At 68.1% G+C, this 21225-nt stretch overlaps 7 protein-coding genes across 7 annotated transcripts; 2 read left to right on the forward strand and 5 right to left on the reverse strand.

Moving 5' to 3' along the window:
- Nucleotides 1-145: 145 nt before the first annotated feature.
- Nucleotides 146-2009, forward strand: RHOBADRAFT_49860 (uncharacterized protein; the record flags this gene model as incomplete). The annotated part of the gene is made up of 3 exons (XM_018415276.1): nucleotides 146-286; nucleotides 348-458; nucleotides 520-2009. The coding sequence occupies 3 exons, from the start codon at nucleotides 146-148 to the stop codon at nucleotides 1969-1971; spliced, it is 1704 nt and encodes a 567-aa protein (XP_018270321.1). The 3' UTR covers nucleotides 1972-2009.
- A 46-nt stretch (nucleotides 2010-2055) lies between these two features.
- Nucleotides 2056-2878, reverse strand: RHOBADRAFT_65185 (uncharacterized protein). The gene is made up of 5 exons (XM_018418656.1): nucleotides 2850-2878; nucleotides 2640-2696; nucleotides 2462-2551; nucleotides 2340-2406; nucleotides 2056-2256 (listed from the first exon to the last, which is right to left on the reverse strand). The coding sequence occupies exons 2-5, from the start codon at nucleotides 2641-2643 to the stop codon at nucleotides 2139-2141; spliced, it is 279 nt and encodes a 92-aa protein (XP_018270322.1). The 5' UTR covers nucleotides 2644-2696; nucleotides 2850-2878; the 3' UTR covers nucleotides 2056-2138.
- A 4020-nt stretch (nucleotides 2879-6898) lies between these two features.
- On the forward strand, nucleotides 6899-10253 carry RHOBADRAFT_54117 (uncharacterized protein; the record flags this gene model as incomplete). The annotated part of the gene is made up of 4 exons (XM_018417159.1): nucleotides 6899-7228; nucleotides 7299-7565; nucleotides 7628-8869; nucleotides 8941-10253. The coding sequence occupies 4 exons, from the start codon at nucleotides 6899-6901 to the stop codon at nucleotides 10234-10236; spliced, it is 3135 nt and encodes a 1044-aa protein (XP_018270323.1). The 3' UTR covers nucleotides 10237-10253.
- Nucleotides 10254-13026: 2773 nt separating this feature from the next.
- On the reverse strand, nucleotides 13027-15024 carry RHOBADRAFT_15713 (uncharacterized protein; the record flags this gene model as incomplete). The annotated part of the gene is made up of 4 exons (XM_018412273.1): nucleotides 13027-13424; nucleotides 13517-13619; nucleotides 13739-14664; nucleotides 14772-15024. Coding segments are annotated over 4 exons (1680 nt in total), but the record flags the coding sequence as incomplete, so codon positions are not given.
- A 447-nt stretch (nucleotides 15025-15471) lies between these two features.
- On the reverse strand, nucleotides 15472-17551 carry RHOBADRAFT_66572 (uncharacterized protein). Its single transcript, XM_018419012.1, has 9 exons — nucleotides 17497-17551; nucleotides 17356-17397; nucleotides 17170-17244; nucleotides 16946-17089; nucleotides 16778-16871; nucleotides 16695-16708; nucleotides 16174-16615; nucleotides 16060-16086; nucleotides 15472-15995 (listed from the first exon to the last, which is right to left on the reverse strand). The coding sequence occupies exons 1-9, from the start codon at nucleotides 17518-17520 to the stop codon at nucleotides 15586-15588; spliced, it is 1272 nt and encodes a 423-aa protein (XP_018270325.1). The 5' UTR covers nucleotides 17521-17551; the 3' UTR covers nucleotides 15472-15585.
- A 249-nt stretch (nucleotides 17552-17800) lies between these two features.
- On the reverse strand, nucleotides 17801-18329 carry RHOBADRAFT_44763 (uncharacterized protein; the record flags this gene model as incomplete). Its single annotated transcript, XM_018414477.1, has 3 exons — nucleotides 17801-17845; nucleotides 17926-18048; nucleotides 18180-18329. The coding sequence occupies 3 exons, from the start codon at nucleotides 18327-18329 to the stop codon at nucleotides 17801-17803; spliced, it is 318 nt and encodes a 105-aa protein (XP_018270326.1).
- Nucleotides 18330-19013: 684 nt separating this feature from the next.
- Nucleotides 19014-21165, reverse strand: RHOBADRAFT_54121 (glycosyltransferase family 22 protein; the record flags this gene model as incomplete). Its single annotated transcript, XM_018417160.1, has 7 exons — nucleotides 19014-19386; nucleotides 19466-19664; nucleotides 19730-19896; nucleotides 19966-20324; nucleotides 20391-20706; nucleotides 20762-20827; nucleotides 20892-21165. The coding sequence occupies 7 exons, from the start codon at nucleotides 21163-21165 to the stop codon at nucleotides 19049-19051; spliced, it is 1719 nt and encodes a 572-aa protein (XP_018270327.1). The 3' UTR covers nucleotides 19014-19048.
- Between the last annotated feature and the right edge of the window lie 60 nt (nucleotides 21166-21225).

The following is a 21225-nucleotide window of genomic DNA, read 5'->3' on the forward strand; positions in this document are numbered from 1 at the left end:
TGCGCCAGTGCTCACTCGCTTCTTCCAACAGGACGTCCTCGGCGACACGGTCCTCCACGTCGCCGCCGCGCACGGCCATGTCGCCATCCTCGAGGCCTACCTCGACCACCTCCCGTTCGTCCTCGGGTGGGTCAACTCGCGCGGCATGACGCCCTTGCACGTCGCCGCCATGAAGGGCAAACTCGACGCGGCACAGCTCCTCGTCGACGCCGGCAGCGACGTCGACGCGCCCGACCTCGAGGGCAACTCGCCACTTCACTTTGCCGCGAGTTGGGGGCACGTCTCGGTGCGTCCCGCTCGTCTGCCCCTCTCGCCGAGCCTCTCACTGACTCTCGACGCCCTCTCAGATCATCAAGCTCCTCCTCGACCGCGGCTGCGACCCCGACATGCGCAACGCCGACGGCTTCTCGGCCGCCGAGTTCGCCTACAGCTTTGGCGTTCTCAAGGACCTCGAGACGGTGCGCATCGCGTTCTCTCCCCTCTCTGTCGCGCCCGCACTGACTCGCAGACGCCCCGCAGCTCATCCGCCAACGAGTCGAGCAGGCCAAGGCCGACGACCGCGCCGCACGCCGCTCCAAGTCGCGCGCCAACTCGCAAACGCTGCGCGCCAAGCGCACCGGCTCGCAGTCGATGCTCTCGATCGCGCTCCCGCCCAGGCCGTCGCGCAGTGAGCACGGCGACGGCGAGGACGACGGCGAGCGGTCGCCCTCGTCGAGCTTTGTCGCGTCGCCCGACCCGACCGCGTTCGGCCTCGGGCTCACGCAGCTCGCCATCCCGTCCGGCGTCCCTCGCCTCGGCGCGCCCATCCCGCCGACGCCACAAGCCGACGCGAGCGTGTTCCGGCGCCAGGCGCCCCTCGCGACGCCCGACACGCCGAGCGAGCCTCACACGCCGAGCTCGCTGTACCCGAACACGACGTCGCCGCAGCTTTCCCCTCTTCCCTCGCCCGCGTCCGTCGCCGCGAGCCGCCCGTCGACGCCCAAGCTGTCGCCGATCATGTTCCGCCGGTTCAGCAGCCGCGCGTCGAGGGCCTCGAGCACGTCGGTCGGCTCGGCTGCGACGAGCGCAGCGCACGTCACGTCGCCCGGCGGCGGCGGCAACGGCGGCGCGAGGACGAGCGACGTTGCGCCCTCGCCGGCGTCGGGCTACTCGGGCGCGAGGGAGGAGCAGCACGCGACGCCCGACTCGGTCCAGACGGCGACGCCGACGCCGGCCTCTCCCACGCCGGCGTCAAGCACGGATTGGTCGAGGCGCCCCGCAGGCTCGCTCTCGCCCGCCGTGTACCAGAGCGCGCAGCCCGGGCCGTACGCCGCCTCGCCCGTCATCGCGCACTACGCGCCGACGGCGCGCGCGCCGCCTCCCTCGGTCGGGCCCTCGTCGCCGTCGCCCGCTCCCTATCCACCCCATCCTCCCATCCCGGTCGACCGCCTCCCACCCCCGTCGCCGCCGCCACCGCCGCACTCTCCGCCGCCGCCACACTCGATCCGTCCGCCCTCGCCCTCGCACGCCCTCGCGAACGCCCACGCGCACAACAAGCTCGTGCGCAAGTCGCGCTCGCACGCCCACGCGCCGTCGCTCTCGTCCGCCGCACAGGCGCAGGCGCACCAGGGCCCAGGAGCACCCGCAGGGGCAGAGCCGTCGTCGCTCGGGCTCCTCGTGCCGCCCGGCGTGCAGGCCGGGCAGCGCAGCGTGAGCGGGCCTGCGCTCGGGCGGTCGAGCGCCGAGTGGGCGTTGGGCACGGGTACGGGCTCGTCGGGCCGGTCGAGCTTTGACGTGGCCGAGGCGGTCGTGCACGACCTGCGCGAGCGGGAGCGGGACAGGGAAAGGGAGCGCGAGCGGGCGAGGGGAGGGCACAAGCTGCGGAAGGAGCACCACCACCAGCACCGGGCGAGCGAGGCGAGCGGGACTGGGACGGACAAGGACAAGCCGCATGGAGGGAGGCTCGCGAGGGTGCTCGGACTGAGGAAGTAGCGCGAGGCGACGAAAGCGAGCAGGATTCTCACACTCTCTCTGACCGGGCACGTAGAGAGCGACTCTCGAGTCGAGCGACGGAAAGGAAGCACAGAGAATCCCGATGCACTCTTCTACACGCGCCCACTCGGCCCCTGCCCGCGCTCGTCGCCGCTCGTCGATGGCGCTCAGTGGTGCGACGAGGCCGAGACGCGGCCCGACGCGCTCGAGAGGAGCGTCTCGTCCTTTTCCCGCATGCGGAGGAGCTGCTCCTTCTTGTCGGCGATGAGCTCGCGCTGGTACTGCCTGCGGAGCGGTCGGGGCGAGAGGGTCAGTCGCGAGAACGAGAGCTCGAGAGGGAGAGAGAGAGAGAGAGAGAGGGGACGGACTCTGCGTTGTAGGCGTAGTAGCCGATGCCGGCAAACGCAGCCGTCGAGAGGGCGTGGCCGCCGAGGTCTGGTGGGAGCGGTCAGCGTTCGAACGAGAGATCCAGGAGGGGAGGAGGGCGCACTGTCGAAGATGTTGCGCTTGAGGATGGCGAGCTGATAGCAGCGGACGCCGAACCCGAGGGCAGAGAAGCCGGCGATGTAGCTGAGAAGAGCTGCTCGGGAGGGACGAGGGCGAGAGGGTCAGTCGGGGGAGATGAAGTCGGGGAGGATGAGGAGGAGGAGGAGGAGATGAGGACTCACGCATGACGGGGGGTGAAGGGGCTAGTGACAGGTGGCTTGCAAGAGGCGGTGTGCAGGCTGCAGGCGTGCAAGGGATTGGTCAGTGGCTCGACTGGTGCCAGCCGGCGGTCGAGGATCCGGGGGAGGACGAGGTCGAGGGCTGCGACGACCGCGCTCGCACGACGGGGCGGCTGCGCTGGTCGCCAGGGACGCAGGGGAGAGACTGCTCACAATAGACTAGTGCACGAGGCTGGCTGAGGTGTGGGAGCGGAGACGAGGACGACTCGGCGCCAGCCTCGACTCTCTCGCCCTCGCTCCCCACCGGCTCGCATCCCCTGGCTGGACGTGCTCTCGTGCTCGATGCTCTCCAGCGCACTTTGATCTGCCACGACCCGACGGCTGGCCGCCGCAAGGTGCGTCCCCTCTCGCTTCCTCCTCGTCCTCGCTCGCCTCGTCGCCTCGCCTCGTCGACAGGCAGCGCACCCAGCACTATTGTCCGTCCACCTTGCCCTGCCCCTCGTTCGCTCCCGGATCGAGGTCCGTACCGGGCGGCCGCTCAGGCGGCCTCTGCGCTCGGCGAGCCGGTCGCTCACGTCCTCTCACGAGGCGACGGCCAGCCCTCGAGCGCTCCACCGGCGGCATTGCGCAGGAGGCCATGCGTCTTGCGGCCCGACAGACACGAGGACGTACTCGCACGCCCGCACTGACTCGCTCTCGCCCACTCGCAGCGCCGCACCCGCTTCGACTCGCCCTCTCAGCTTCCTCGCCGACTCGACCTCCCACGCCCTCATCGCCCGCGTCGCTTGACACGAGCATGCCCAGCTTCGCGCCTCGTCTTGACTCGATCGATTCCTGGTCTCTTGGCGATGTGCGCGCAGCTCTCTGGCGGTCCGGCGTCGCCTTCTCCTCGACCGGCACGACCGCGCGAGACCAGCTCGATGGTCCTGGCCGACCCGGTTCACCTCGTCCCGTCGAGTCGCTCAACGGGCACTGGCTCGGACCGAGGGTCGACGAGCCCGAGGGCGACGGGCACGGCGCCGTCGTCGAGGGGAGCTTCGCCCGTGCGTCCCGCTCTCTCCCCCCTCTGCATGCCCTCGAGCCTGTCGTGCCGCCTCTCGCGCTCACGACTGACTCGTTCCCGCGCGTACAGGGTCATTGTGCAAGTTCTCGACCGACGCGAGCGCCCCGGCGCTGCGCGACGAGCGTGCGCCGGCGCCCCGAGCGCTCGCGACGTCGCTCTCGGTCGTCGCTCGACGCAGGCCACCGCATCGCGCTCGTCCGCCTCGGCGATGTCTGCCCTTGCGTGCAACGACGGCCCTCTTTGGCGAGCATGTCGAGCGCGGCCGGGCGAGTGCGCCGTGCGAGAGCGAGAGCGAGAGCGGGGGCAGACGTGGGGCGCGAGCGAGGGAGAGCCCGACGACGCGCGAGTCGACTCGGCAGCGAGAGCGAGCAAGTTACGAACGGCAGCCTAGCAGACTCGCGCTAGCCGATCAGGCGCGCGGCCAAGCCCGAGAGCAACTCGGAGCAAGTGAGAGTCGAGGACGAGGCGACGACCGAGGCTCCGTGTGTGCGCAAGGCCGGAAGGAGCTGCTCGGGACATGCAGTGCCACGCGTATCGAGCTATTCGAGAGCCAGGACAAGCACTGCAAACCCGACGTTCGAGCGCGACAGCGAGCTATCCGCTGCTGGCGAACAGCGACGAGGCTCTCGGCCTCTTCTTCTGCACACGTCCTCGATACGAGCCCACCAGAGCCGACATCGAGTTCTCGCTCCTTTCTATAGCCAGTGCGTCCCGGTCTGTCCTCGCTCCACGGTCTATGGCGAGCGGCAGTCGCCTCATCGCGTTCATCTCCCTCCGTCGCTAAACCTCTCCCGTCCGCCCTCTTCTCGGCCTCGCAGAGATCCAACTACCTTCCAGTTCCACTACATCTAAACGATGAGCGGAACCCAGCCCTCGGACGACCAGGTGCGCCCTCTCTCCTCTCCCCTCCCCCCTCCCCCTCTCTCGCAGGCGCGGGCTGACCCGCCTCAGCCCTCGATGTCACCCAGACGGCCTCATCGGTCCCGGCCTTCGTTCCGAAGCTCCGCAAGCCGGGCGGCGAGTACCGCCGCGACGCTCTCGGCCTCGACTCGGCCGGCGCAGGTCCCTCGGGCAACATCACGCGCTCCGCCGGCGCGAGCGAGCACGTCGGCGGCGACGAGCCGGAGGCGTTCAAGCCCACGAAGTTCTCGCCGAAGGTGGAGGTTGCCGTCGGCGTCGTTTGCGTGACCCTCATGCTGCTCCGCGTCTGGTTCTGGGAGTGAACGACCCCTCTGCGCATCTGCCCCGCTCGGGCCCGACCCTTTTTCTTTGGTGTCATACATACTCGGCACACCTCGAGCATGCAGCCCTGAGAGAGAGAAAGAGAGAGAGAGAGAGAGAGAGGGAGAGAGAGAGCGAGAGCCGCTCAAGCGAAAGATCGAGCACGTCTGCGAGGCGCTCGAGCCTCTAGAACGAGAGTGGCTCCCGAACGTATCGAGCGAGCAACACGAACAAGCTGATCACCCGTGCTCGGAAGCTCGCGAGCGCGAATGCGCAAGCAGAGAGCGCACTCGCAATCCGGCCGAGCGAGAGGAAGAGACAGAGGGGGGAAGAGCAGACGCGAGCTCTCGCGAAGGGAGACGACACGGGGGCTTGCGAACGACGACTGAGAGAGACTCTCGATTCGCAAAAGACTGCAAGGAGAGTCTACGACAGTGCGAGAGGGGTGTACGTGCGAGAAGGCTCGAGGGAGAGGGAATGGTGGCCGGGAGGAAGGGCCAGTGCCGCTCAGTGGGTGCCTCAAGGGCGGCACAAGCGCATCGACGCCTTCTGCGACGGCGCGGGTCCTCAACGAGAAGGAGCGCAGAGGGCGACGGCGGGGCATCGGGCGCGCAACTGCTCGCCGGCGGCAGATCGAGTCGAGGAGGTGGGGCGACGCAAGGGGCAGTGGCGGCGGCGCCTTGGGGGACGTCGGTCGGCGTGGCGGAATGGGCAGGAAGGATGAAGAGGAGGGAAGGAGAACCTGGGCGGCGGTGGACGAGGAGGGAGGGTGTCGGCAGGCGCGGCGAGTCGCTCGAGGTCGGCCGGGGCGGCGGTGGCTCTGGGCGGCAGCGTGAGGCGACGGGCTCGTGTCGAGCTTGCCGTCGGCCGCCGCATCGCCCCCCTCCCCCCACATCCAGCGACGCGCCCGGCGTCTCCACGCACACTGCCTCGTCCTGCGCTCGTCTTCCACCCGCCTCCCTTGCTCGCTCGCCCTGCTGCCCTGCCACCGCGACGCGACGACAACCTCGACCTTCGACAGATCGACCTCGAGTCGAGCGGACAGGCCGGCGAGCATGTGGAGAAGAGGCGGGCGAATGCGGCGGAGCGGCGAGGGCGACAGTCGGGCGAAGGAAGATGCGCTTGTCGGGGCTCGAGTCCTGGACGGGCGCCTGCACAGTGGATGGCGGCGAGTCAGTGTCACAGTCTCATCCGCAGGAGAGGAAACGAGAGGGAAGAGAAAGAGACGCACCTGGCTGCAGGCGAGGCCGAGACCTGGACGACGAGGATGCACAAGGTGGTCGGGGGCCGGGCCCGGAGCGAGTGCGGCGCGAGAGGGGGCTGGGCCAAGTCGGCGAGTGACGGCGGTGAAGCTGAGCGTGGCGGAGGGTGCGCAGAGGCAGAGGGCGACGAGAGGGGGGGCCGAGATCGAGGTACGAGGAGGAGAAGGGAGGAGGGAGAGAGGGTCAACGCTCGAGGCACAAGGGGAGCGGTCCAGGGGGCAGGGATGGTCGAGCGTACCTGCTGCGCGAGATCAGTGCGCGGTCGCACACCGACAAGCCCTTGAGGTCGAGCTGGACGACGAGTTGGCCGGGGAGGGCGAGCCGACGAGGACGGTGACGACGCGGCGGGGTGGGGCGAGCTGCGGGTTGGACAGGCGGCCAGGTCGAGACCGTGCGAGCAAGGCGAGCGGCAGCATGGCCTGGCTCGAGCGGTGTGACGAGCAGAGTCGGGTCGTCGTCGCTGATGCGGTGGCACGTCGGTGGGCGGTGAGCGCTCGGCGGCGACACGCTCGAGCTCGTTGCTGAGCATCGTGGCGCGTACGAGGAGACAGCTGCGCTTCGATCCGAGCCCCTCGAGCACCAGGAAGCGCGAGCGAGCGTGCGGCTGCCTCGAGTCGACGAGTCGACGAGCTTGGCCCTTGCGCTCGCCGACGACAACCTGCTCCTCTCTCGCTCTCGACACCCGCCCGCCCGGTTGGAGCACACGCACGCCCACCATGAGCATGGACCTCGACCTTGCAGCCGACGACCCGGCGTTCGACCAGCCCTCGCCCCGGCCCGACCTCGACGCCGCACCATCTCCGTTCGCCGCCGCCGCCGCCGCAACCGCCGCACGCCGCAAGGGCCTCCCCGTGCACCGCTGTCGCTTCCCCGACTGGAACCCGTCGAGCGTCACGGCCCTCGCCATCACGCCCGCCTCGTTTGACGCGAGCGTGCTCGGACTCGGCGGCAGCTCGGGCGAGAGGGGGGTGCTCGCTGTCGGCAGGAGCAACGGCGACGTCGAGCTCATGGTCTGGGGTGGTCACCAAGGGTGGATCTCGTGGCGGGTGCGTCGCTTTCCCGCCCCCTTACCCTCCCCGTCTTCCCTGCGCGCTCACGCTTGCGCCCTCGTCGCAGACCCTCCCTTCGCCCTTTCCCCTCCCGCAAGAGCGCAACTCGCGCAAGCCGACCTCGCTTCTCTCGCACCTCGTCTTCACCCACCAGACGACCCTGTCCCCGTCCGACCTCGACCTGTACGAGGGCGACAAGGAGGGCGCCGAGCGCGAGGTGCGCCGGCTCCAGCGCGAGGGCGTGCGGCTCTTCGGCGTCGGCGGTGTCGGGAGCGAGCTCGTCGAGTGGGAGTGGGGCTGCCCGGGCAGCGGCAAGGCCGTCGGCATGGTCAAGGTGCGTCTCTCGCCTCCTCTCGGTCCGCGGCCGCCGACGCTCACCAGTGTTTCGCCGCGCAGTCGACCCTGCCGACCCTGCCGCCCATCTTCGCCATCGCAGCAACCCGTGCCTCGTCCGCGCTCGCCATCGCGTGCGAGGACTCGACCGTCCGCGTCCTCAACATCCTCGACGGCGACCTCGAGTTGGTGTCCAAGATCGAGATCGGCGGCGCGGGCAAGGTCCGCGCCCTGTCGCTCGCCTGGGGCCCTCCTGTCGAGCCCGTCTCCAAGGGCAAGGCGCGCGAGGCGTCGCCGGACGAGGCGTCGTCGCTGCCGCCGCACCTCCAGACGCCGAGCGAGAGCTACCTCGTCGCCGGCTGCTCGAATTCGACCATCCGCCGGTTCGACGTGCCGTCGTCGGGCTCGGTCCAGGGCGTGTGGCGCGGCGGCCTGCGCATGACGCTCGACCGGCTCAAGGGCGAGCACACGGTCGTGTGGGCGGTCGCCGTCCTCGCGAGCGGCACCGTCGTCAGCGGCGACTCGATGGGCAACGTCAAGTTTTGGGACGGCTCGAACGGCACCCAGGCGCAGAGCTTCAAGGCGCACAAGGCCGACGTGCTCGCGCTCGCGCTCGGCACCGACGGCACCTCGCTGTTCACGTCGGGCGTCGACCAGAAGACGACCGAGTTCCGCCAGGTCACGGTCGCGTCGTCGCGCATCCACGACGTCCCTGTCGGCCGATGGATCCAGGCGTCGGGACGGCGCCTCCACTCGCACGACGTGCGCGCCATCGTCGTCTCGCCGCCCTACTCGGTCCCGCTTCCCCACCCTCCTCCTCCCGCACCTCGCCCCAAGGCGCCCCTCGTCCCCATCATGACGTCGGCCGGCCTCGACCTGTCCCTCATCCTCACCGCCGTCGCGCCCGTCCCGTCGGCGCTTTCCTCCACCTCGAAGAAGCGCGCCGCACCTGTGCCCAACCCGGTCTCGGACGTCGCCTCGACCGCGTTCGAGTCGACGGTTCACCGCCGGGCCTCGTACGTCCCGCAACGCGCACGACCGTTCGCCGTCGCACCCGGCTCGGGCACCGCCGACCGCCCTCGTCTGCTCGTCTGCCGCCGCGAGCGCGCCATCGGCATCTGGCGCCTCGACGACCCGAAGCGTGCGGGCAGCTCTCTCGGCCTGGGCGCCAACGCCGCTCCGCTCCAGAAGGTCAAGTGGGGCCGCCAGAGCTTTGCGATCGGGCTCGCCGGCGAGGAGGAGCACGAGGACGAGGACGAGGTCGGCATGACCGGTTACGAGAAGCTCGCAGAGCTCGAGCTCAAGGTGCGCCCTCCTCTCGCAGCATCTCTTCGCGTGTGTCTGTCATTGACATCGTCGTCGTCCTCCCTGCGCAGGTCCAGACCAACCTCGTCGCCTCGGCCGTGTCGGCCGACGGCAAGTGGCTCGCCGCGTCCGACCTCTACGAGACCAAGCTCTTCCGCCTCTCGTGGCGCAACGGCAAGCTCGTCCCGCGGCGGCAGAAGGCCTTTGCCGACACCCTGTCGGCCCGCCTCCCGTCGTCGTCGCTCGGCACCGGCGCGTCGTGCCTCACGTTCACCAAGGACTCGCAGCGCCTCGTCCTCTCGACGGCGTTCGGCGCGACCGTCGCCGTCGTCCAGCTGTCGCAGGGCAAGGAGGAGGAGTTTGAGGTCGTCGCGCTGTTTGGCGACGGCGCCTCGCCCGGCGGCCGGGCCCAGGGTCTCGCGAACGGCGCGACTAACGGCGGAGACGTCGAGATGAACGGCGCCGGGTACTCGGACTCGGACGGCAGCACCGACGAGGACGCCGCATCGTCAGCGTCGTCGACGGCCAAACGCGTTCCCTCGACCGTCGTCTGCCTCGCGGTGTCGGGCGACGGCGACTTTGTCGCTGCCGCCGAGTCGGACCGCACCGTCAAGGTCTACTCGCTCGTCTCGTCCTCGCCACACGCATCCCTCCCTAGCCCTCCCCTCGTTCCCTCTTGGCTCGCGTTCACTCCGACATCGTCTTCCGCCGAGCCTACCCTCATCGTCGCCCTCCCGTCGAACGCCCTCCTCCTGTACGGCCTCAAGTCGCACCGGTTCCACCCCTGGGGCCTGGCTCTCTCGTCGCGCAAGTACAACGCGCTCATGGACATCCGCGAGCCCATCCTCGGCGTCACGTTCGAGCCTCGGCGCGACCCGGTCCACGTCAACGGCGCCGATACCGACCATGACGAGCACGTCCATCCGAGCCGCCGAGCGGCCGTCGCGAGCGGTGGCGCCGAGAGCAGCATCGCCGTCGTGTGGGGCGCCAACTGGGTCGCCAAGATCGACCTCGAGGCGCTGCGCCAAGGTGCGGCGGCGTCGTCGACCACGACGAGCGGTGGCGCCGCCGACGTCGACAAGGGCAAGCGCAAGAAGGGCGCGCATCAGCAGCAGCAACCTGAGCGTCGCGAGGCCGACCGCAAGCGCGCACGCGACGACGACGATGACAACCTCGCGCCCTTCACGACCGCCGCCGCCGTCGGCGAGGCCAAGCCGCTCGACATCCGCGTCACGAGGCGGTACCAGCCGCTCGTCCTCTTCGACTTTATCGGCCAAGGCGAGCTCGTCGCTGTAGAGCGCACGTGGTTCGACGTCACGCGCGACTTGCCGCAGGCGTGGGTCAAGGCGGGCCAGTTCGGGACGTGAGTGAGCTCGCGATTGCCCTCTCTCTCTCTCTCTCTCTCTCTCTCTCTCTCTCTCTCTCTCTCTCTCTTGTGTAGCGCGAGCGTGGGAGTCGAGAGGTGCAATCTACGAGGCGATCGGCGCTGCTCAATCGTCTTGCGAGACCGTCTCAAGCCGTGGCTGCTCGACACCGCGCTGAGGCAAAACCGGGGAGGAGAGACGCTGTCACCGCTCGAGAGGCGTCAAATGCCGGGTTCTGTCGCTCTGACCGTCGTCATTGAGACAGATACTCGACGTCTGGCACCTGTCCCTGACCTACTTCTCTCGAAACCGAGAAGTTCGCCTCGTCGAGCAAGAGAAGGTAGCTGCGAGACGCTCTCACTCCTCGAGAATAGTTTAATCCCGGGTTCCGCCGCTCTCACCGTCCTTGCTGAGACGGGTACTCGACGTCTGGCACCTGTCCCTGACCTACTTCTCTCGAAACCGAGAAGTTCGCCTCGTCGAGCAAGAGAAGGTAGCTGCGAGACGCTCTCACTCCTCGAGAATAGTTTAATCCCGGGTTCCGCCGCTCTCACCGTCCTTGCTGAGACGGGTACTCGACGTCTGGCACCTGTCCCTGACCTACTTCTCTCGAAACCGAGAAGTTCGCCTCGTCGAGCAAGAGAAGGTAGCTGCGAGACGCTCTCACTCCTCGAGAATAGTTTAATCCCGGGTTCCGCCGCTCTCACCGTCCTTGCTGAGACGGGTACTCGACGTCTGGCACCTGTCCCTGACCTACTTCTCTCGAAACCGAGAAGTTCGCCTCGTCGAGCAAGAGAAGGTAGCTGCGAGACGCTCTCACTCCTCGAGAATAGTTTAATCCCGGGTTCCGCCGCTCTCACCGTCCTTGCTGAGACGGGTACTCGACGTCTGGCACCTGTCCCTGACCTACTTCTCTCGAAACCGAGAAGTTCGCCTCGCTCTCGAACGACGACTGCGGGACGCTTCGGCAACGCGCTCGATTACAGGGAGGGGACGACGGCGACTAAACTGCTATGGGTCGAGGAGGGGTGCGAAAGGGAGAGCGGATCTACAGGCGACGGTTCTGCTCCTTCTGGAGCTCGAAGTACCCAAGTGCGCTCTCGAGCGAGAAGATGCCTGCGAGGCCGACGGCGACGGCCGAGACGACGCGGCGGTCCCAGCGCGGAAGGTGCCAGTTCTTGTACGCGTAGTAGGACGGCACGGCGACGAGAAGCAGGTTGGCTGCGAGGGGCAGGGAGGCGAAAGTCAGTGAGGCTCGGCATGGAACCGACAGGGACGACGAGGCGACGCACTCAGGCCGACGATGCCAGTCGCAGCAATCGGGTACTCGCGGGCGAACTCGCGACCCTCCTTCTCGAGACGCTTGGCCTCCTTCTTGGCCTTGTCGGCCTGCGTCGGACGATGAGAATAGTCAGTGTGCGGCTCTCGAAGTGACAACGACGACGACGACGGCGATGATGAGGAGGGAGGACAGGCGGGACGCACCGCCTCCTGAGCCTTGCGCTCGGCTTTGCCGCCAAGCTCACGACCCTCGCGCTCGGCCTCGTTGGCGAAGCGACGGCCCTGCACCTTGGCCTCGTCGGCGAGCTCCTCGGCATCGTCGCGCAGCTCGCGGCCCTTCTGCGAGGCGGCACCGGCGACCTCGGACGCCTTGCGGTCGGCCTCGCGCAGGAACTGCTTGCCCTTCTGCTTGGCCTCGCCGGCGAGCTCGCTCGCGTCGTCGACGAGCTCGGCGCCCTTCTTCTGCGCCGCGTCGGCCGCCTTGGACGCCTCGTTGGCGACGGCCTGGCCCTCGCGCTTGACCTCGCGCTTGACGTCGTGCGCCACCTGCTCGCCCTCGCGCTTGACCTCGCCCGCCGTCTGCTGCGCCGCGCGGCCGACGTCCTCGGCGCCGCGCTTGACGTCGCGGCCGAGCGCCTCGCCGTCGCGCTTGACCTGGGTCGCGGCCTGCGACGTCTTCTGGGCAGCGGCGCCGGTAGTCGCCTCGACCTTGTCGGTGGTCGCCTTGAGCTCGCCCTGGGCGCGAGCCTTGCGGGCCGCCTGCTCGCGCTGCTCGCGGTGGGCGTGCGCCTCGTCAAAGTGCTCCTGGGCCGTGTTGTGCTCGTCGGCGTGCTCGACGGCGTTCTTGATCTTCTCGAAGTCGTCGTGGTCGACGACTGGATGAGGGCGAAGCGGGAGGGCGACGTGGTTGAAGAGGGGCGCGCAGGACAGGGCGGCGGTGGCGAGGGAGAGTATGCGGGCAGGGAGGAGCAAGGCGAGTCAGTACCTGCGAAGCTGAACGGGGGATGCATGCGGATCCGAGGACGAGCGCGTCATCGAAAGGGCCCGCCCTACAGGTTGACGGCGACGACGCCAGGGAAGGGGTGAGGGGGAAGGGTGCGACAGCTGCACAGGGAGGCAGGACAAAGAGGGAGTGGACGGACCGTGCGCCTTCTCGGTCTCGAGGTCGTCTGCCTGTGCGCCGGGCGAGACGGGGCGGGCCGCGACGTCGCTCGGGGTGGTGAGGAGCGACGTGTCGGGCTGGGGCTCGGGACCGTCGTGGGGTGCGCTCTTGGCGGCAGCGGCAAAGTTCATGTCGAGGTGCTGGTGTGTAGCTGGTGCTGGAGGATGGAGAGCGAGCGAGAGGGGGAGGGGGAGCGTCGACGCAGAGCGGGGGCGATCTTTCCGCCGCGCCTCTCGCTTTGGCCGAGTCTCGCTCATTCTCCCGATCGCGCAGCACACACTCTCGCACTTGCACCTCGTTACACGGCTCGCTATGCTCCTCGTCCTTGTACACCGACGTCGTCGTCGCGGTCAAGCCGCCGCCGCCCGTTCCCCGAGCAGTCGCCTCGCGTCGAAGCCATCACTCCCTGCGCCTCGTCCACCTCGCTCTCCTCGCCGACGACGTAGTAGTTCCCTCGAGCGTCCGAGCCGTGCACCGTCGTCCCGGCGGCAGCGACCGAGGAGGTCGAGCGACCCGGCGCGAGCCCGACGTGCTGCTCGAAGAGCGCCCGGACCTCCTCGAGCGACAGGCCCTTGGTCTCTGCGGGCAAAGAGGCGCATCGAGAGACGGTCAGGTCCAGAGGGACAAGAGGTCAAGAAAGAGAGGGAGAGAGATGTGGTGGGCGCACCGGGGAGAGAAAAGTACACAAAGAGCCACGCCGCAACCGACACGCACGAGAAGAGGGCGAACGCGCCTGCGGGCGTCAATGCTGTGTCGAGAAGAGGGTCAGTCAGTGGTCGACGTACGCTCGAGCGCTCGGGGCGACGACAGAGAGCGGCGTGGGAGGGAAAGCGAGCGCACCTTTCGAGATGTGCAGGAAGGTCGACGAGACGACGAGGTTGCCGCTCCAGTTGGCGGCAGTCGCGAGCCCGTTGCCGATCGCGCGCAAGTCCTGGTTGAAGACCTGTAGGCGATGGGGCGAGTCAGAAAGACCGGCCGAGGGTGGGTGACGAGCGAAAAAGGGAGGGTCGGGGAGAGGAGCGCGCGGGACGACAGGACGGGAGCCAGAGAAAGGGGACGCACCTCGGCCTGCACGACCCACGCGACGTTGCCGATACCGAGTGCGTACGACACGCAGAACCCGACCATGGCCGCGAGCGCGACGAACGCCCAAGGGCTCGTACCCGGCTTCGCCGCGTCGCCGGGTCCCTCGACGTCGCCGACAGGGATGAACAGGAAGGCGAACGCGAGGAGCGCCATGCCGAGGACCATGCCGACGAACGTGCGCAAGAGGAGGTACCGTCGGCCGACTCGGTCGATGAGGCGGAGCGCGACGAGCGTCGCGATAAAGTTGGACACGGCGATGAAGATGGCGAACGCGGCGGGCTGCGACAGGTGCGTCTCGGCGAGGATCTTGCCGCTGTAGTACATGAGGTTGTTGAACCCGGTCGACTGCTGGAACCACTGGAGCCCGACGGCGACGGCAAGTGCGCGACGGCTCGCTCGGTCGCGCCACAGGGAGCCGAGCCGGCCTTGACGCAGCTCGTCCCAGCTGTACATGCGCACGACGTCGCGCAGCCGCGTCCTCCAGTCAGCCTTGCTCGCCGTCGGGGCGTGCTCGCCCCGTATGTCAGGCGCGTCGGCCTGGATGGCGTCGAGCCGGTGCTGGATCGAGGCGGGCGTCGCGTGCGGCGACAGAAGCGACAGGTTCCGGCGGGCGGCGACGAGGCGGCCTTGTCGAACGAGCCACCGCGGCGACTCGGGAATCGAGAACGACAGGACGAGCTGCAAGATGGCGGGCACGGCGCCGAGCCCGAAGCTCCAGCGGAAGGCCTTGTCGACGTGCATGAAGGCGGCCGTGATGCAGTAGGCGATGACCTGGCCGCCGGTGATGAGGACGACGAGCGAGCCGACGATCCGGCCTCGGAAGGCGGGCGGCGAGATCTCGCCGAGGTACACGGGGAGGACCATCGACGCGAGCCCGACGGCGAGGCCGACCATGACGCGACCTGCGGGACAGAAAATGTCAGGCCTCTGTGTTTCGGCTTGAACGAGCGCCCCAGAGCGGCCGCACGAGGCCGCTCGGCGAGCGCGATGACGGAGCGAGAGGACGGACCGAAGAGGACCTCCTTCAGGGTCTGCGCCGCTGCTTGTTCAAGAGCTCCGACGGCGAAGAGCACTGCCGCTCCGAGCACGACGGGCTTGCGGCCTGCCCAGTCTGCGACCTTGCTCGCGACGAGGCTGCCGGCGAGCGCGCCCCACAGCGCCGAGACGACGATGGCCGTCTCCTGCGAGGTCGTCAAAGGTTGCCCGCCGAGCGTGTCGCCGATCTGGAGGAGAGCGCCGGAGCAGACGCCCGTGTCGTAGCCACTGCGAGGGACGTGGCTTCAGCGGGGTTGGCGGAGGAAGAGGTGGGGAGAGGGAGGGGGACGAGACGGACAAGAGGAGCCCTGCGTGCACTAGTTGGTCAGCGCGTACAGTCGGCAGGGACAAAGAGGAGTGGACGCACCTCCCAGACCGGCAACGACGACCACGCGCGCCAACGCAGGCGTGAGCTCCGCCGCCTCATCAGTCTCTCCCACCTCGGTGCCGGTCTCGACGTCGGCGTCGACGCAGCCGGGTCGCAGGGCGGCGCTTGTCGTCGGGGAAGGGGCGAGCTGGGTATGGGGCCAGTCGGTCGGCGAACTGCGCGTTGTCGACATGCGCGGCGGAGCGAGAGAGCGAGGCCTCGCCGTTCGTCTCGCCCGGCGAGCCCGCTTGCGGCGCAGAGCTGCGCTTTTCGAGAGCGGCACCGCGCTGAACGTCGAGCGCACAGAGAGACTAGCGAACAGTGTCCGTGATGCAGGTGACAGTGGGGCGAGGAGAGATCTATGCAGCGAGGGAGGTCAAGACGAGGGGAGGGGGGAAGAGCTCGAGGGGGACGGGGTTATCTACTGCGCCTCGACGAACGCGCGGTAGGCGACAACACGGCCACCCTTGGCCTCGACCGTCACCTCCTCGCCGGCGCCGACGAAAAAGACCTGGCCCTCGCGCGAGACCTTCTCGTCGCCGTTGCTCCACGAGAGCCTGGCGCCTTGGCCCTCGCCCTCGAGCTGGGTAAAGATCAGGATGCTCGGGCCCTCGATCGAGTCGTACGTCTCGGTCTCGCCCGCCTTGAGGTCGGTGAGGAGGACCGAGAACTCGTCGATGGGCGGGTCGTACAAAGTCGTGTGCCTGGTCGAGCGGAACCCGACGGGCGTCATGATCTGCTCCGACGGCGGCGACGACGTGTAGGTGAGCATCGAGGTGAGGGTCGGCACGTCGCGGAGCTTGGGCGTCAGGCCGGCGCGAACGACGTTGTCTGTTGACGAGGGCGAGGGTCAGTGCGAGGTAGTGCGAGCGAAGCGAGACTCACGAGGACGCACCGGACGTCGCCATGCACTCCATGATGTCTGCGCGTGCAAGGAGGAGAGACCGAGTCAGTTCTGCCGTCGACGAGAGAGAGAGAGAGAGAGAGGGAGGCAAAGGCGAGGACGTACCGCCGTCGAGGTAGGCGTGCGGCTCGTTGGCCTTGAGGAAGACGGCCTCGCCCGGCTTGAGGCGCACGATGTTGAGCACGAACGTGCAGAAGACGCCGACGTCGCCCGGGAAGTCGCCGTTGAGCGTCTGGACGAGCTCGCGCTCCTCGCGGTCGAGGCCGGCGCCGTCGCTGGCGACGCGAGCGACGAGCTTCTCGACCTGCTCCTTGACGGGCTTGTCCTCGGCGCGCATGAGCGCCGAGAAGAGGTCCTTGAGGCCGGCCTTCTTGTCGTCCTCCGAAGCAGCGGCCGCCGACGAGAACTTGGTCTTGAACGAGTCGGCGACCGACGAGCCGACGACGGCCGTAAACTCGGGGACGAGGTCGAGGAAAGCGGCGATCTGGGTCGGTGGGCGGAAGCCGCAGAAGCCGGAAAAGTCGGTCAGGGCGACGGCCATCTCGGGCTGCGAGCGTGACGGGGGACGAGGTGGGTCAGCTCGGGGGTTGTCGAACGTGGACGTTGCCTCGCAAGGAGGGGCGGACCTTGTGGTTCGGGTCTGCGACACGCGCGCATCTCTGTCAGGACCGTGTCGGGCATGCTCGAGAGGGAGAACGAGCGGGCGCACCTTTGTAGACGTCGGGCTTCTCGTCGTGAAGGCGCTGGGCGAGCTTCTTGTCCGGGTGCGCCTGGATCGACAGGGCCTTGCGGATGGCGAGGACCTGCAGGTGTGCGTCGATGCGAGTGTGAGCATGGGCGCACCGGCGCAGAGAGGCGAGGGCGGGAGGACGCGCACCTTGAAGAGGAACGGGAGGTCGTCGCCAAACTTGCGGACGACCTTGTCGCCGAGGAGCTCGGGGTGCGCCTTGAGGTGCTCCTTGAGGTCGTCGCCGGACGACAGGAGCGTCGAGGGGCACGAAGGATGGGTGCCCATCCAGAGCTGCGGCGACGAGGGATCGAGGGAGGAGGTGAGCGGGGCGACGACGACGAGACGAGGCGAGAGAGGACAAGGGGGCGCACCTCGGCGTAGGGCTTGTCACCATCGTACGAGAAGTTGGGGAGGCCCTGCGCAAAGTGCGAGACCTTGGAGCCGTCCTGCACAGGGGCCGCGAGGTCGAGCGAGGCGGGGAGGAGGAACGGAGGGGAGGGCGAGGTCAGCGGCTCGTCGAGGGCGGACGAGTCGCGTGCAGGAACGGCACGACGCACCTTGCCCAGCTTACCCCAGTCGTAGCTCTGCGCGCCGCACACCTGCGCGAGGGAGGACGACACGCGTCGAGGAGGGTCAGCCGACGAGTCGCAGCTTGTCCGTCGCCGCAGCGCTCGTGGTGCAGCGAGAGGGGGACGCACAAGTTCAAAGACAGTCGAGGACATGGCTGCTGCAAGCGCTCGAGGTGGAGGAGCGAGCCGGTGAGGTCGAGGAACGCGTCCACCTCTCCGCCGACGGACGCCCGACGACGACGACGACGACAAGGTCTCGGAAGCTGTCTCTCTCGCTCGCATACACGACAGGACAGGGATGCGGCATGCACTGCTATTACGAGGAGAATGTTGACACTTTGCTACAGGTGGCGCTTCGAGGCGCACACGCTCGACCCGGGCAGGGCCACCGCCAAGGAGAGGCCCGACCGGACGACGACCAGCTCGTGGACGTCTAGTTCTGCTTCTTGGCGAGCATCTCCTCCTCCTCGCGCTGGATCTGTAGGGCGACAGGGGACGACAGAGTCAGAACGAGGCGACGAGGACGACGGCGACGAAGGAGATAAACGGGGAACGCACCTCGGCGTCAATCTGGGCACCGCGCGACGGCTTGTTGCCGTGGGCCTCGGCGGCACCGACACCCGAGTAGGCCGAGTTGGACTCGTCCTCGCCCTCCTTGTCCTTGCGCGACGCGGCAGCGATCTGTCGACGGCGAGGCGATTCGGGTCAGCTGCGTGTGCGCGCTATAGCATCTCAAGAGCCGGGCTCGCCGCTGCACTGCAGTGCACGACGAGCCTGGCAAAGTGGCCAGAGCGGGACGCAGGCCGACTCACGTTGTTGGCGAGCGAGCGGCCGTCCTTCGAGTCGAGCGTGTTGTGCGAGCCCTCCTTGCCCTCCTCGTAGCGCTCAGCCTGGGGCGGGGCCGGGTTCTCGCCGACGTCGCCGGCGCCGGCGTGGGCCTCGGTGTGAGCGATGGTCGACATGGTGGTGGTGGTCTGTGGGACAGAGGGGCAGCGTCAGATCTTCCGAGCTGCGGAGTGGGTACGAGGCGGGCGGCACGGAAGCGAGGGAAGGAAGAGGGACGCACAGTGGTGGTGGTGGTGGGTGGTGAGGCGAGTGAGGAAAAGAGTGCGTGAAGCGGTGGTGGTGGAGAGAAGAGAGGAGGAGGAGCGCGCCAGCGAGAGCGCTTCCCCTCACTCGGTCGACCGATGACGCGCCCTCGCTTTTGCCCCGCCCCACTCGCCTTTTTCTCTCGCGGGCGTGCAAGACGCGCGTCAGTGATGCGCTGTAACTAGCAGCAGGTGCTCTATGGAACGAGTGCCGATCGTGTCCCCGACTTGCACAAGACGAGCCGGAGCAAGCGAGAGGGTCTGTGCGCTCGAGGATCTGCAGCTCGCAAAGGATCGTCGACATCGACAGCGTGCTGGACTCTAGCTGGGCAGCTGCACGTACTCTCGCTGACTTGCTCTCGTCGACAGGCAGCGGCTCGCGACCGGGGAGCAGTCTGGAGCGCCGAAACGAGGAGCGAGCCAGTTTGCGAAGGTCGGCTTCTTTTCGCTTTCCTCGCCGTCCTGCAGAGCAGCGCAGGACTGCGCCGGCGACGTCGTGGTCCCTCACTGTGGAGCTCTCGATCGCGAACCCTGTCGACTCTCGGGCACGTGCGAGTGGGCGGGCGAGCGAGGGAAATCGCATTGCGCCGGCGCTACTCGACCGTCCACACCCCGACGCCCAGCGTCTTCCACCTGGCCCCGGAGAGGTCGCCGAGCCGGTCCATGTCGACGTGCACGCCGTAAGATGTGCGGCCTGCGACGAGCGGCGAGAGGCGTCGCTTCGGGAGCGTGTCGAACGGGTCCGAGCGGCCCGACGAGGCGGTCGAGGTGGACGTCGCGAGGCACGTGAGATTTTGCGCCTCGATGGTGTAGGCTGGCGCGACGACGATGACGTGCGAGGCGGCGAGGTCGAAGGCGGCAAGGGTTGAGAGGAAGGTGGAGGATGAGGCGCCGGCGAGGTCGGTGACGCGGACAGCTGGGACGAGAGCTCCTGCTGCGCGCGGTCGCGGTCAGCGTCGTGCGTCCGGCGGTGGCTCGGAAAGAGGAGAAAGAGAGAGAGGTGTGCGCACCTGGAGCGAGCGGCAGGAGCAGGTGCCGAGGCGGCATGAACGTGCGCCAAAAGACGACGTCGACGGCGCGAGCGGCGCCGATGCGGGTCGTCGAGTTGCGCAGCTCGCCGTTGAGGGCGAGCGTGGCCGGCACAAGCCCGCCTTGGTGCAGGTAGCCGAACATGATGGTGAAGCCGAACGAGTGGGCGAGCCAGAGAACCTGCGGGCGCGACGAGTGAGCGAGTCCTCGTGCAAAGAGGGGAAGAAACGAGGGTTTGGGCGCACCCAGATGACCCTGCGCGTCTTGCCGGCCCTCGACGTCGCGCTGCGGAAGATCGAGGTGTATGGCGCGAGGAGGACGACAGGGAGGACAAGAGGGACGAGGAATCGAGGCTCTTGGTGCGGGAGGACGGAGAGGGCGACGAGGGGAACGAAGAATGTCGAGAGGTACACTGCAGACTCGACTGGTCAGTCTTGCGACCGGAAAGATGTAGGGGTGATACGAGAATGCGAGGACTCACAGAAAAGATGGCGCCGGTCGAACGGCTTGAGCCTTCCTCTCGGCCGTAGCAGGTCCGCCGCACTGAGCGCGACGATGACGAGGCCCGCACCGAACAGCGAGGGCGCGTTCACGACTGCGTGGAGCCATCGGGGATGCAGGCCGTGCTCGGCCAAGTTATCGCTCGAGGCGTTGTACCGCAGGAGGTTGAGCGGCGTGACGATGAACGAGTGCGGATGGGCGAGCGCGTTGAGGGCGGTGCGGATCGACACCTTGCCGGTCGAGAAGTAGGCCGTATCGACGACGATACAGGAGGTTGCGGCGACGATAAAGCCTGCGAGGGCGCTGGTACCGACGAGGACGAGGCGCCGAGAAGATGCGCTGCGGTGCGAAGAAGGTCAGTTCGCCTGGCCGCGCGCGAAAGACTGCGAGAGGGCAGGGACGCACCTGAGCGAAACATGAGAACTAGTCTGCCGAGAGCCGGCGTCGGCTGTGCTGAGGACGAGCGGCATCGCAAAGGCGGCAAAGGTGATGCGGTTGAAGATGCCGACGGCGAGGACGACGCCGAGGCCGAAGAGACGTGCGACTGACGCCGCTCGTCCCGACGTGAGGGTACGGAAAAAGATGAAGAAGGCGAGCGCGAGGAAGACAGTCTCGAGGGTGTTGGAGAAGGGGCGGAGCAGAAAGGTGAAAGTGACGGGCGAGCTGGCGAACAGGAGGACCGATAGGTGCGACCGTCGCGAGATGTGCCACACGACATAGTCTGTACGACAGTGTGTCAGTGCTTCGTCACGAGAGGCATTCGGGGGAGGACTCACCGATGCCGAACGAGAACAGGAGGATGACGGCTCGCTCGGCGGCGAAAAGGGCGCTCGCCGGTGGACCTGCCGGGCATGGTGTCAGCTCCTGGGCGCCGAGAGAGTAGAGAGGGAGGAATGCTGTGCTCACTGGAGCCGAGAAAGACCTTGACGAGAAGGAACGCGAGCCCGGTCGAGCCAGCGACGGGCAGGATGCTGCGACAGGGCGAGGCGCCTCGCCACTCCCAGGTGCGCAGGGGGCGGTCACCGCCGGACATGGCATAGTCGAACGAGAAGGCGGCAGCGATTTCCGGGTTCTGGAAGTGCTCGTCGGGGTGGATGGACGACAGCGAGGTGAAGGCGACCAAGACCCGCAGGACGGCGAGTGCCGTGTACGCTGCGGCAGCGCGCCGCCTCGAGAGCATGGCCAGCTGGGCCTCGAGCTCGCTCGGCCTGTCGGCTAGCCCGTCGAGCGTGGTGGGCAG

The sequence above is a fragment of the Rhodotorula graminis genome (genome assembly GCF_001329695.1).
Source record: "Rhodotorula graminis WP1 unplaced genomic scaffold RHOBAscaffold_8, whole genome shotgun sequence".
Classification (NCBI taxonomy): Eukaryota; Fungi; Basidiomycota; class Microbotryomycetes; order Sporidiobolales; family Sporidiobolaceae; genus Rhodotorula; species Rhodotorula graminis.